The sequence below is a fragment of the Onychomys torridus genome, chromosome 1 (genome assembly GCF_903995425.1).
Source record: "Onychomys torridus chromosome 1, mOncTor1.1, whole genome shotgun sequence".
Taxonomy (NCBI): Eukaryota; Metazoa; Chordata; class Mammalia; order Rodentia; family Cricetidae; genus Onychomys; species Onychomys torridus.
The window spans coordinates 10,476,973-10,489,453 of NC_050443.1; the positions used below are offsets into that span (position 1 = coordinate 10,476,973).

Sequence of the window (12,481 nt, forward strand, 5' to 3'; positions counted from 1 at the left end):
GGCCGTGGGGCCAATCTCTGACATTGTTGGTCAGCTGAACATTGTTTTAACTAATTTAAAAATAGTAAGAAAGAAAAATAGGAATATATACTCAAGACAAAACAAAACCCAGAAAATTAAAGAGTAAGCCAAAGAGTTGTTGGTTCTTGGTGTATCATCTAGAGAGTGGAAAGTTTCTTCCTTTCTGGTCCAAGGTGCATTGTGGTGTGTCATGTCTGGTGGCCATGCCCCTTGGCTTAATGAACAGACATGGGGCATGGTGATGGTCAGTAGCATGGGCTAAAAGAAACACATTGGATGTGCGCAGGGTATGTGTGTAAATTTGGAGTGGGGAAGGCCTTATTATGGAGGAAAGGTCTAGATCTCTGGGGGCAAGAGAAGAAACAGATTTTGAGAAAAGGGGTGTACAGGGTGGGGTCAGCTGGCTGCTTTGCAGCCAGAGAGACACAAGGCTAGCCCCTAGAAGGCTTCATAGGCCTTTAGGGTAGAGCTGTGGCTATGGCCCTGACTCTAAGCAGTATGTGAGAGTGACAGGCAGACTTTCACATGTGGCTCAAAACGTTAGCACCCCTTTAGCTGGGAGGTAGGCAGGTAGATCTCTGAGTCTGAGGCCAGCCTGGTCTAGGGTTTATAATCCACTGAGACCTACCAAGTTACTTTTAAACCATAGCCTTTTTAAAAATAAACTATTTGTTTTGTTTCTCTAGACAGGGTTTCTCTGTGTAGTCCTGACTGTCCTGGAACTCCCTCTGTAGCCCAGGCTGGCCTCGGAACTCACAGAGATCCACCCGCCTCTGCCTCCTGAGTGCTGGGATTAAGGGCGTGAGGTACCACACCAGGCTAAACTTTGTATTTGTTAGCCTGTGCTGTCTAGCAGGGGTGTTCCTGTTGAGTCTTACGTTAATTCCATTTAAACTTAGTTACCCCCAGGCTGTCTTCTAGATTTTCACTTTATATTTAGGACTAATGTAAATTTGTATGTGTGGGTGCTTTGCTTTCATTTGTGTCTCTGCACCAAGTCTCTGCAGAGTACCTGCGGAAGCCGGAAGAGGACTAGTTAGTTTTGAGCTGTCATGTGGTGCTGGGAGTCAACAAACTCAGGCTCTGTGGAGAGCGGTTAGAGCTCTTCACCCATTGAGCCTTACTTCTACTTTTTCTTTTTTAAAGATTTATTTATTTATTATGTATACAGCATGTGTCCCTGCAGGCCAGAAGAGGGCAACAGATCTCATTATAGATGGTTGTGAGCCACCGTGTAGTTGCTGGGAATTGAACTCAGGACCTCTGGAAGGGCAGCCAGTGCTCTTAACCTTTGAGCCATCTCTCCAGCCTCCTTATTCCCACCCTTTAAAAGCTTTTAGTTTGCCGGGCCGGTGGAGGTGCACGCCTGTAATCCCAGCACTCAGGAGGCAGAGGCAGGCAGATCTCTGTGAGTGAGTTCGAGGCCAGCCTGGGCTACAGAGGGAGTTCCAGGAAAGGCTCCAAAACTACACAGAGAAACCCTGTCTTGAAAAACCAAAAAAAAAAAAAAAAAGCTTTTGTGTTATTGTTTCTCATATCTTCACATGGGTATTCGATGGCCTTGGTTTTCTTCATTTAACAGATTTTTCTCCCTCCTCCCCCCCTTCCTCCATCCCACATTGACTGCATTCTGTCAGCGTGTTGAGATTTTCCGTATTCCTTTCCTCCACTCTCAATAGAGTCTTGTCAGATGCCCAGCTGGGCTGGGTTCACAGTCCTCCCACCTCAGACTCCAGGACTGTAGGACTCCGGGTGTGTGCACCTGCCTGGCTCCTAGGTCCATTTCTTTTTACAGCCATGCTGTCTGTTGGCTTCATTTATCCCAGTGTCCAGCCTGCGCCACTCAGGGCCTTGCACAGACTGTGGAAGCACTGTCCCCTGGCTTGCAGAGCCCTGCAGGATGCAGGTGTGTCTTTGCAACCTGTCTCCCTATTTAAGGACACTTGGATGGATTGTGCTGCTTGCTGTTAAAAGTAATGTTGTGAGTCATTTCCTGATTTTGTCAGTATGACTTTGTGATAATTGTGGAGAAGTTCCCTTCCCTCACTTTCACAGAAGGCGCTTAAGGATGCTGTATTGCAGTGAGTCTTTTCTCTGTTTCTTTGTAGGGGTGGGGCAAAATGAAGTATCCCTGGCGGATTTTGAACTCAATATGTAGCTGAGGCTGGCTTTAAAATCTTGATGTTTCCACCTAGCTGCATCTTGAAAATACTGAGATGAGAGATATGAACCTCCACACCTGGTCATGTAGATGGCCCTCCCTCCTTCCTTCCTTCCTTTCTTTTTCTCTTCTTTTGAGATGTGTCTCACTATGCAGCCCCGGCTGGCCTGGGAAACTGTGGCTGTGCACACCTGTACTCCAGCTCTTGAGAAGCCCAGACTGGAGTAGGAGTTGATGGCCATCTTTGGCTACCTATGCAGTCTGAGACCAGCCCAACTACATGACACCCTGTCTTTAAAAGAAATACCAAAAAGTATTGGAGATGACGCATCGTGCCTCTGACTGGGACATCATTGTCCCTGGGATTGGACCCCCTGCACATGAACATAAACCCTGTGCCCACCCTAGAGGAGGAAGGAGGACTGGACAGGGAAACTTACTGGTTTCTTTTCCAGGGAGAACCTCACAGCAGTCATGGCAAGCGGCAGTGGGGACAGTGTCACCCGCCGGAGCGTGGCATCGCAGTTTTTCACACAAGAGGAAGGGCCAGGCATGGATGGCATGACCACTTCTGAGAGGGTAAGTGCAGCTGAGGGGTGGAGTGAGAGAGTGTGACTCCTGCCTTCGCAGGATGCTGCCCAAGGCAGCCGAGCTCAGGAGGCCTGAAGGGACTGGCCTGGGCCAGCCAGCCAGGCCATGACACCTGGCTCGCCCCTCCTTCCAGGTGGTAGATCTTCTGAACCAGGCAGCATTGATCACCAATGACTCAAAGATCACAGTGCTCAAACAGGTGAGTTGGAAGTAAGGGAGAGGGAGGCAGGATGGGTAGGGAATAGTCCCTGAGAAAGTTTCATTGCTAACACCTGGGGTCATACATGCTTACATTCATACATGCCTATACACACATTCACACACCTGTGATGCACTCATTCATGCTTTCACATGCACACATATGCACTTATGCCTGAATTATATTCATATGCGCGTGCGTGCGCGTGTACACACACCCCTGTGTTACACTCATACATGACTGTACATACATACTTGTACATACCTGTACCCCAAAGTGCAGTGCTCATCCAGTGCTTCCCAAACTCTGGGGCTGTGGGTGGTAGGTGGAGGGGTCACCTGTGGTTTATGCACAGAGAAGCAGACCTCAGTTTCTAGAGTAAGCCTAAGGTCACTCTGCTAGCAGCTTGTCAGCTAGCCCTTGGACTGTGAGGTCCACCTACAGGTCCTGTGCCTTTTCTCTCTCAACATGGTCCAATGGGGTGAACAGACAGTGATGACCCAGAGTGGGCAGAGCTGACAAGCAGAATCAAGAGGGAACTCCTGACCTGTCCAGGATAGTGAGTCAGGGTAGGTTTTCTAAAAGGGGATATCTGAACCAACTGCTGGAGGAAGAGAAGATGTAAGTCATAACCAAACCCAGCACCAAAGCATGTGCTAAGATAGAAAAGATAGGGGGCCTTCAGAATAAGAACCCAAGATGGCGTTCAGAGGTCATTGGATAGGGTAAAGGCACAGCTTGGTGGTAGAGCCCCTGCCTAGAATCCCCCAGTGAGGGGCTGGGGTGTGGCTCCGAGGTAGACATTCTTTACTTAATAAGTACAAACCCTTGGGACCCTTCTTGGAAGCACCATGAAGAAAATACACACCATTAGAGACTGGGATCCCATTGCCCAGGTCAGGACCCCAGTTCTACTTGTTAGCATGTTGTCAACCCCTCTTGTGCAGTAGAGTGGGTATTGGTGTAGTTACGGAGGTGATTTATGAGCAGTACTTGGAATTGTATCATTGAGGTTTTGGACCAGCTTTGAGTTTGTAGGAGGATGTCTGGGAGAAGGTATTATTTGCAAGAGGGTGGGAGCTGGGGTGGTGGTTCACTGAAAGCGAAAGAATTTGGGTTCAAATCCCCAGCACCCATATCAAAGTTGGGCATGGTTGTGCATGTCTATGAGCTCAGCTCTGGGGGTGGCAAAGGTGAATCCTGGGAGCATGCTAGCTAGGCAGCTTAGCTGCTAAAACTTTCAGCTTTGAGATAGTTGAGAGACCCTATTTCAGAAAAAAGCCTGACATGTCCCTAGAAATGGGCTGTCATGGTTGGAGTGCTTGCTGGATGCTGACGTTGTAAGGATGGAGAACTGGCAGACAGGTAAGAGGAGGCTGAACCTCAGGATTTTATTCTGAGAAGTGTTCACACTGTTGTTCAGACTGGCCTGAACTCACTCTGCAGCCTAGGCAGGTGTTGAACTCCTCCTCTTCCTTGGGTCATAGGCCTAGGCCACCAGGATCAACTTTCTTTTGTTTAGTACTCTTGGATGTCATGTCCCCACTGCTGACCAGGACCTGCCTCCCTTCTACAGGCCCAGGGAAGCTTCCCAGTAGCCTGTGAGAACCTTGATCTGTGAGGGTCTCATTAGACAGCATAGCATTTGAGGCTCGGGATCAGGATCGCCAAAACCACCAGTGATATTCCTCCCTATACTTGTCTGCATGGACTAGACCTGGGTTTATCTGACCTTTTCATTTGTTTGTTAATTTTATGTGTTTTGCCTACATGTGTGTATGTGTGCCATGTGCGTGCAATGCTGACAAAGGCCAGCCAGAAGAGAGAGAGAGTATCAGTCAGGAAACAGATGGTTATGACTGCATGCTGGGAGTCAAACCTGGTCCTCTGGGAGAGCACTCATGTTCTTAAATGCTGAGCCACCTCTCCAGCCCCTGTATTTAAATTAAGCATTTATTTTTTATTTTCCCTGTATGCCTGGTGTGCATGTGTGCTTGTTGACATGGATGTAGAAGCTTGGTATCGTGGTATGAGATGCATGTATGCATACATGTAGAGGCCAAAAGTTGACTGTGTTTCTCAATCACTCTCCGCTTTATTGAGGCAGGGTCTCTCAGTAGAACCCAGAGCTTGCTGATAAATAGACTAGCTAGTCAGGTTCCTCCTGGAGCCTGTCTTCCCGGACTACAGCTGTGGTGCTCTGGAGATGCAGCCTCTGTCCTCGTGCTTGTGGAGGGAGTGTTTTACCCACCAAGCCATTTCCCCATCCTTATTTTTATTTTCTTTATTTCCAGTATGCCTGCACAAGTGTGCATGGATGTCAGAGGACAACTTGCTGGGGATGGCTCCTTTCCACCAAGCGGCTCCCAGAGATGCTATTTAGATCTTCAGGCATGGGTGGCTAGCACTTACTAAACCATCTTGCTGGCCCTTATTTTTAGTTTTTTAGAGTCCATAGTCCAGACTGCCTTGATAGCATGACCTCTCAAGTACTGGAATTATGAGTGAGAGCCACCGTGCCTGGCTTTTATGTTTATCTGCTCCTGCTCCCCCAATCTCCTAGGTCCAGGAGCTGATCATCAACAAAGACCCCACCCTGCTCGACAACTTCCTGGATGTGAGTGGTCAGCCTGGGGGATGGGATAAAGGTGAGGTGATGCTCCTTGGTGTGGCCTGACCCATCTTCCCTCTGACATGACAGGAGATCATCGCTTTCCAAGCAGACAAGTCCATTGAAGTGCGCAAGTTTGTGATTGGCTTCATCGAGGAGGCATGGTACGGGGTCTCCTTGAGAGTGCCTTGCATGCCCTGGCTTGTGTTCCCCTCCCCCAGAATATACCTAATGTCCCTGTACTTGAACTGGCACTTCATGGTTGCTTTGTGAGTCCAAGTGCAGGCAGCAGCTGACTGTGGCTTCTCAAACCAGGCTGACATGACGTAGTGCTGGGAAGTGAACTCAGGTTCTCTTGAGCAGTATGTGCTCTTAGCTGCTGAGCCGTCCCTCCAGCCCACTCTACCTCACCCTCGTACTGGTTTAAAACAATCATCAGTGGAGATTAGTACAGTCACCCTGGAGTTCTTGTTTGGCTTTAGACAAGGTCTGATGTCGCTTAGGCTGGCCAGGAGCCCACTTTGTAGCAGAGGATAACCTTGACTTTTTTGGTCCTCCTGTCTCTGGAGCAGGAGGTTTGCCCCCAATCCCTGGCCTCAAAGTCTGGTTCTGAAGCGCCTGCCAGAGGGGAGTCATCCCCTCCTGTTTGCCTACCTCTGCACATAGCTAGGTGAGCTGCTGAGAGGACGTGGTGTCTGACTGTGCCTGTCGTATACTCCTGCCGGCCCACACCATACACTCATCTGACCCCGTCTCCCTCTGGCCCTGTCTATTCTCTGCCCCTCACAAAACACCAGTGTCCTTCCTAGCTGGTCTGCTTCTGCTTGACCTGTGACCCTAGGTGGCCATTCCCTCCCATGGCCAGGGTTCCCCAGAATCCCATCCTGGGCACTCCCTCTGGCTCCTGGGCAGTGGTACTTCTCTTCCCTGTCACCGTTCTTTGTGGTGCTCCACACTGCTTGAAATCGCCTTGGCAACTCACCACAACAAATGTCAGCTTCACGGCAGGGCGCTCTGGCCGGCTGGCCTCCACCTCCGGTGTCTGCCTCAGACAGGGCTGGTTCTCATAGTGGTGACGGTGGAGGTGTTGAACAAGCAAGGGCACCTGTCCAACAGTGACTTGGGATCTCTAGCTTCTGATCGCTACGGCAGCCTCGGATGGACCGGTCACCCTCTGCTACTCAGAAGGGGGAGTAGCTCGTCCTCTCTTTTCTCATCCTGGCTCCGTAACAGGAGCAGATAAAATAGCTCTTGTTGTTGCCCTCCTAGACTGCCAGGAGCTGTTGAGTCTTGACCTACTTGTTGTTCAACCTGACATGTGAGGCCTTGAGGCGTTTCTTGATCTGTTTAATTGAGAAAATAGGCTTGGAGGGTCAGGCGGGTTTTCCCAGGTTCCCTTGGTGGAACTTGGCAGACCTAGGAAATGTTATCCTGTATTTCTGACCCCAGTGCCCTACATTGTCACACTCGCCTCTTTCTGGGGAAAATGGGTGGTGGCTTTTGTTTGTCTGCCAGAGACAGGTTCTCACTGTGGCCATGAACTTCTTGAGCTGCCTCAGCTTCCTCAGTGTCGAGACTGTAGCCTGTGCCACCACACCCAGCTTTACAAAATTTTCGGGGTTCACAAAACATTGTGTGTAGCAGATGTGTGCAGGGAGCAAAGCATCTCGTGGCATCGGACAGTCAGGTTTTTTGTCTGAGTCAGTCTCGGAGCCAGGTCTGCAGCCAGTGCTCTTAAACACTGAACCGTCTCTCCAGCCTATTTTTTGGTCTTTCTTGTTTATTTGATGCTTCATATGTTTTGAATGGTGCAGCTGATGTTTAGAATCAGATGGAACTTATTTTGTGAAAAAGCACATTGATGTACTGAGCTCTGGGGGCTGGCTGGCCTTCTCAGATTTCTTGTTCCTTGACCACACGTTCCCGGAGGCCTTTGATTCTTTCTGGCAACCGAAGTGACCCTGCCAGTTCTTCGTCCTCCCGAGGGGTCCTAATGTGGGAGCCTTCAGGCCTGAGTAAACAAAACGAGGTGTTTCTATCAAGCCCTTTCATTAAGCACTTGGTGTTTTTTGTGGCTGTTTCCACCACCTGTGCAGTAGATGTTCTTCAGATAGGATGAAGGACCAGGGCTGGGGATGTGGTGCAGTCAGAGTGCTTGTCTAGCATGTACAAGGCCTGGGCTTCCATCCCCAGCACCTTATAAATCAGTGTGGAGGCACACGCTTATAAATTCCAGCACACAGGATGTGGAGGCAGATCTGGAGCTCATGGTCATCCTCAGCTGTGTAGTCAGAGGCCAGGCGGGGGCTGAGACTCTCAGAGAAGATGATGCACTGGTCAAACTTGAAACATTTGTTGGCCGTCACTTACATAGATGCTGGACCCCACAGAGTTGAAGGAGTGGAGGCTGCAGGGCCAGCGGTGGTCCAGGGGCCCATGACAGACATACAGGGAAGTGTCAGCACCCTCCTCCACTACTGGATGTGCTAGCAGCAGAGATTCTGATCCATCCACCTCAGTTTTTTCTTCCCTCACCAGCAAGAGAGACATTGAGCTGCTGCTAAAGCTGATTGCCAACCTCAACATGCTCCTGCGGGATGAAAATGTGAACGTGGTGAAGAAGGCCATCCTCACCATGACCCAGCTCTACAAGGTGGCCCTGCAGGTGAGGACCACAGCTGGGCCTTCCAGGTGAAGGATGGCCTTCCTTACAGTCGAAACCACGTTGGTGTGGTGTGGTGTGGTAGTGGGTGTTGAACTCAAGGCTGAGTTGCCCAGGGAAACCGTGATTTCCCTCTCACTGCCTGTGCCTCCTCCTCTGGCTGGCTTATGGCCTGTACTGTCAGTCCTGGCGAGCATGAGCTTGTCATGATTGAGGTTTGCTGCTGTTGTGAGAACAGACAACAAAGCATCTACGGTTGTCTTCTGGGTCCACCTATTTATGCATTCAACAAGCATTCTCCGTGAATCTCCACCTTCAAACCCTCTGGTGGGTGGTGCAGAGGACGGCCAGGATCAGGACTCAAGGTGCAGCCTTCTCAGAGCTACCCCAGTGAGCAACACTTGTTCGCCTGTCAACCCAGCATGTGGGAGGCTGACGCAGAAGAGTTCAGGCCACCTTGGACCACAAAAATAATAGCATTTTTTAAAAAAGGATCATGAATATGCAGAGATGGCCAAGCTGTTGGGAATACTTGCTCTTCCAGAGGACCCAGGTTCAATTCCCGACACCCACATGGTATCTCATAACCCATCTAACTCCAATTTCAGGTGACCCGACGCCCGACGCCCTCTTATGACCCCCACGGGTACTACATATATGTGGTGCACAGACAACATGTAGACAAAACACCATACACATAAAAATAAATCTTGAAAAGAGGAGGGGGAATCACATGAGTTCTCAACTCTTACTTGATGACATAGGAGTGAGTTCATTGGTTAGGCCATTCATTGCTAGCAAAATGAAGCTGGTTAGTCAGTGCTGCATTTTTCTTTCTTTCTTTTTTTCTTTCTTTTTTTCTTTTTTTTTTTTGGTACATGGGTGTTTTGCCCACATGTATGTCTATGCACTGTGTGTACAGTGCCTGTGGAGGTTAAAAGAGGGCATCAGATCTTCTGGAACTGCAGTTACAGACAGTTGAAAGCTGCTGTGTGGGTATGGGACTCTAACCTGGTCCTCTGGAAAAGCAGCCAGTACTCTTACCTGCTGAACTATCTCTCAGCCCTGCTGAGACCACCTCTGAAGTGGCGACTCCTGTGTCTTGAGATCTGGTACTTGATCACTGGGTTAGCTGTGTCTTGGTTGCCCCATCCCAGCCTTGCCCAGCCTTGCCCAGGGTAGTTGTTGCTCACACGCATTCAGTCTGGGCGGGGGCAGAACCTGCTGACGGGTGATGTGTTGTCTTGGCTTTCTCTGTCTCTTCTATTCCTCCTGGTCCCTTGGCAGTGGATGGTGAAGTCTCGGGTCATCAATGATCTCCAGGAGGCCTGCTGGGACATGGTGTCCTCCATGGCTGGGGAAATCATCCTGCTTTTGGATTCTGACAATGATGGCATCCGTACACATGCCATCAAGTTTGTGGAGGGCCTCATTGTCACCCTGTCACCCCGCATGGCTGATTCAGAAGTCCCCCGACGCCAGGAGCATGACATCAGTCTGGACCGAATTCCTCGAGATCATCCCTACATCCAGTACAGTGAGTATTGCTCTGCCCTGGAGTCCTGTGTGTGCTCACCACCCTTCTCACAGTCACCTTCTTCTTCCCATATGCCCTTTTTCTGTGGTTTTGTTCCAGACAGGGTGTCATGTGTCCCAGGTTAGCCTTGTATAGCTGAGGGTAACCTTGAACTTCTGATCCTCTTAACTGAACCTTTTGAGTTTGGTGAAATTACAGGCCTGAGCTGCAGATGCATTGGTAGCGTGCTTGCCTGCATAGATCCCTGAAGTTTCCCCAGCCCTGTATACATTGGGCATGAGGTGCCGGAAAACACCAGCATTTGGGAGGTGGAGGCAGGAGGATCATGAGTTTGAGTCCAGTCCGACTACATAATAAGACCCTGTCTTAAACAAAACAAGAGAGGCTGGAGAGATGGCTCAGCGATTAAGAGCACTGGCTGCTTCCCAGAGGACCTGGGTTCAATTCCCAGCATGACATGGCAGCTCACAACTGTCTGCAACTCCAGTTCCAGGGGATCTGATACCTTCATACCAGTGACATAAAGTTAAATAAATTATTTAAAAAAAACAAAAATAACAAAAGAACTTGCTGTGCAGTGGCCCACAGTGCTGCTACAGTGTGTTCTGTAGGTACACGTGGAATTTGCTTAGTTGTTTTCTTGTAATAGGAGCTTAGTGTATTTACACCAAAATACTAAGTGTTGCCTCTGGAGAGCTAGACTGAGAGCCATGACGCTCCAGGGCCTGTTAGGCTCTGTGGGTGAATCTTAATCGCGTCAGGTTGACAGTGGGGCCCCACGACTGATCCTCTCTTCTTCCCCATTAGATGTCCTGTGGGAAGAAGGCAAGGCGGCCTTGGAGCAGCTGCTGAAGTTCATGGTACACCCCGCCATCTCCTCCATCAACCTGACCACAGCCCTGGGCTCCCTTGCCAACATTGCCCGCCAGAGACCCATGTTCATGTCTGAGGTGATCCAGGCCTATGAGACCCTGCATGGTAGGTTGAAGGTCCCCACCTCATGCCCTCTCCTGGCAGGTTGCTGGTTCTGAGGTGCTGTTGAGCTCTGCCTTCCCCACTGCAGCTCACCCTGACTCCAGCTTAGATAGAAAACTGCTTCAGCACTGGTTGGGATGCTGGGCCCACAAGATCCTTTCTGACATTCCAGCCTCTCCCTGGTCCCAAAGAACAGGGCTGGCGACATTTTCCCATGTTTGTGCCTGGATAAAACTCCAGAAGTCTAGGGTTGAGGCATGAATGAATGCTGGTCTTGTCCACCTCTGAGCTCTTCTTGTGTTGGCTTTGTTTTCTGGCTGTTTCCTGAAGCAGCAAAGATGGCCTCAGAGCTCAAGGGGCCTATCTACTTAGCAACAGAGAGAGAGCAACTCTTTCCCCATCATTCCAGCAAAAGTCAAGGGTTGATGCTCATTGTTTACGATTGGCCGAGCAGAGATTGCGAGCCTACTGGTGAGCCAATCACAGTGGCCAGGGAAACGCCGTGTTCTCATTGGCTCCCGTCTCCTGCACTCTTGGACAGAGGATGGAGACAGGGTGGTTCCTTCAGAAGGAATGAGTGGCGCTGGCTGAGGAGCTGGTCCAGGTGGATACTGCACAGGCCGAGTTAGAGGCCTCTTTCTCTGCGGAGCAAGGGAAGCTTGCTTGCCACGGGGACTGAGACTGGCTGGTCATGCCAGTGGCAGGAGGGCGGGCCTGAGCTGTGGCAGCTGTTCGTCAGCAGCTTTGGAGACGGTGGCAGTTACAGCTCTCCCAGGGTAGCGCCGGACTGCAGATCGGAGACGGGACCTGAGCTCGAGTCCAGAGAAATAACATTTAGGTCTCCTCACCTTAAAGGACTAATGTCGTTAGAGGTCTCTTAGGTTTTCAGTCTCAGCTTGAAAGAGGGAAGGCCACCAGTCCTGTGAGCCTAGGAACTTCCCAAGGAGTGGCAGCAAGAGCCCTACCCAAGTTTGGGGCTAAGCATTGAGCCTGGCAGGCCACACAGTGATCTGTCCCAGCACTGAGCTCCTACCTCTGTCCTCACAGCCAACCTGCCCCCAACACTGGCCAAGTCCCAGGTGAGCAGCGTGCGTAAGAATCTCAAGCTGCACTTGCTGAGCGTGCTCAAGCACCCTGCCTCCTTGGAGTTCCAGGCCCAGATCACCACCCTGCTGGTGGACCTGGGCACCCCCCAGGCAGAGATCGCCCGCAACATGCCCAGCAGCAAGGATTCCCGCAAACGGCCCCGGGATGATGCTGACTCCACACTGAAGAAGATGAAGCTAGGTGAGCTGGGTAGTAAGGCCTGGGACTGGCTGGGGTGGCTTTGGTACACTGTGTTAAGTTGTATAATACACAGGACGTCCCATAGCACGGTGTGGTAAACATATCCAAGTAAAGTAACTGTGGTGTGCAGTATACTGAATAAGTGTGAGCGTGTGTTTCTGAGTAGGGACTTCTAGTCTAGGAAAGGATGACCTTGGTCTTTCTGTCTCCTTTCCGGACTGCTGGGATGACAGGTGTGTGGCCAGTTAAGATTCATTTAGATGGTACAGAGAGGAGTGAAGTGAGTGGGGGTGTGTGTGTCCTAATCCTCATGTTTTCTTTCCTGTTTATACATGGGTAGAAGGCCCTTTTCCTTCACTCGATGTATGTAATTGGAGTTTTCTTTTTTCTTGTTTTTTTGGTTTCTCTGTGTGACCATTCTGACTGTCCGGGAACTC

General features: G+C 50.3%; 1 protein-coding gene across 1 annotated transcript in view; it reads left to right on the forward strand.

Moving 5' to 3' along the window:
- Sympk (symplekin) overlaps positions 1 to 12,481 on the forward strand; it is a 32,786-nt gene that overhangs the window by 2,278 nt on the left and 18,027 nt on the right. Inside the window, exons 2-9 of the mRNA XM_036182577.1 lie at positions 2,638 to 2,761; positions 2,907 to 2,972; positions 5,536 to 5,589; positions 5,674 to 5,747; positions 8,122 to 8,248; positions 9,533 to 9,782; positions 10,590 to 10,760; positions 11,805 to 12,044. Of these exons, the coding sequence (XP_036038470.1) occupies positions 2,657 to 2,761; positions 2,907 to 2,972; positions 5,536 to 5,589; positions 5,674 to 5,747; positions 8,122 to 8,248; positions 9,533 to 9,782; positions 10,590 to 10,760; positions 11,805 to 12,044 (1,087 nt within the window). The 5' untranslated portion in view covers positions 2,638 to 2,656. The remainder of the gene's footprint in view (positions 1 to 2,637; positions 2,762 to 2,906; positions 2,973 to 5,535; positions 5,590 to 5,673; positions 5,748 to 8,121; positions 8,249 to 9,532; positions 9,783 to 10,589; positions 10,761 to 11,804; positions 12,045 to 12,481) is intronic.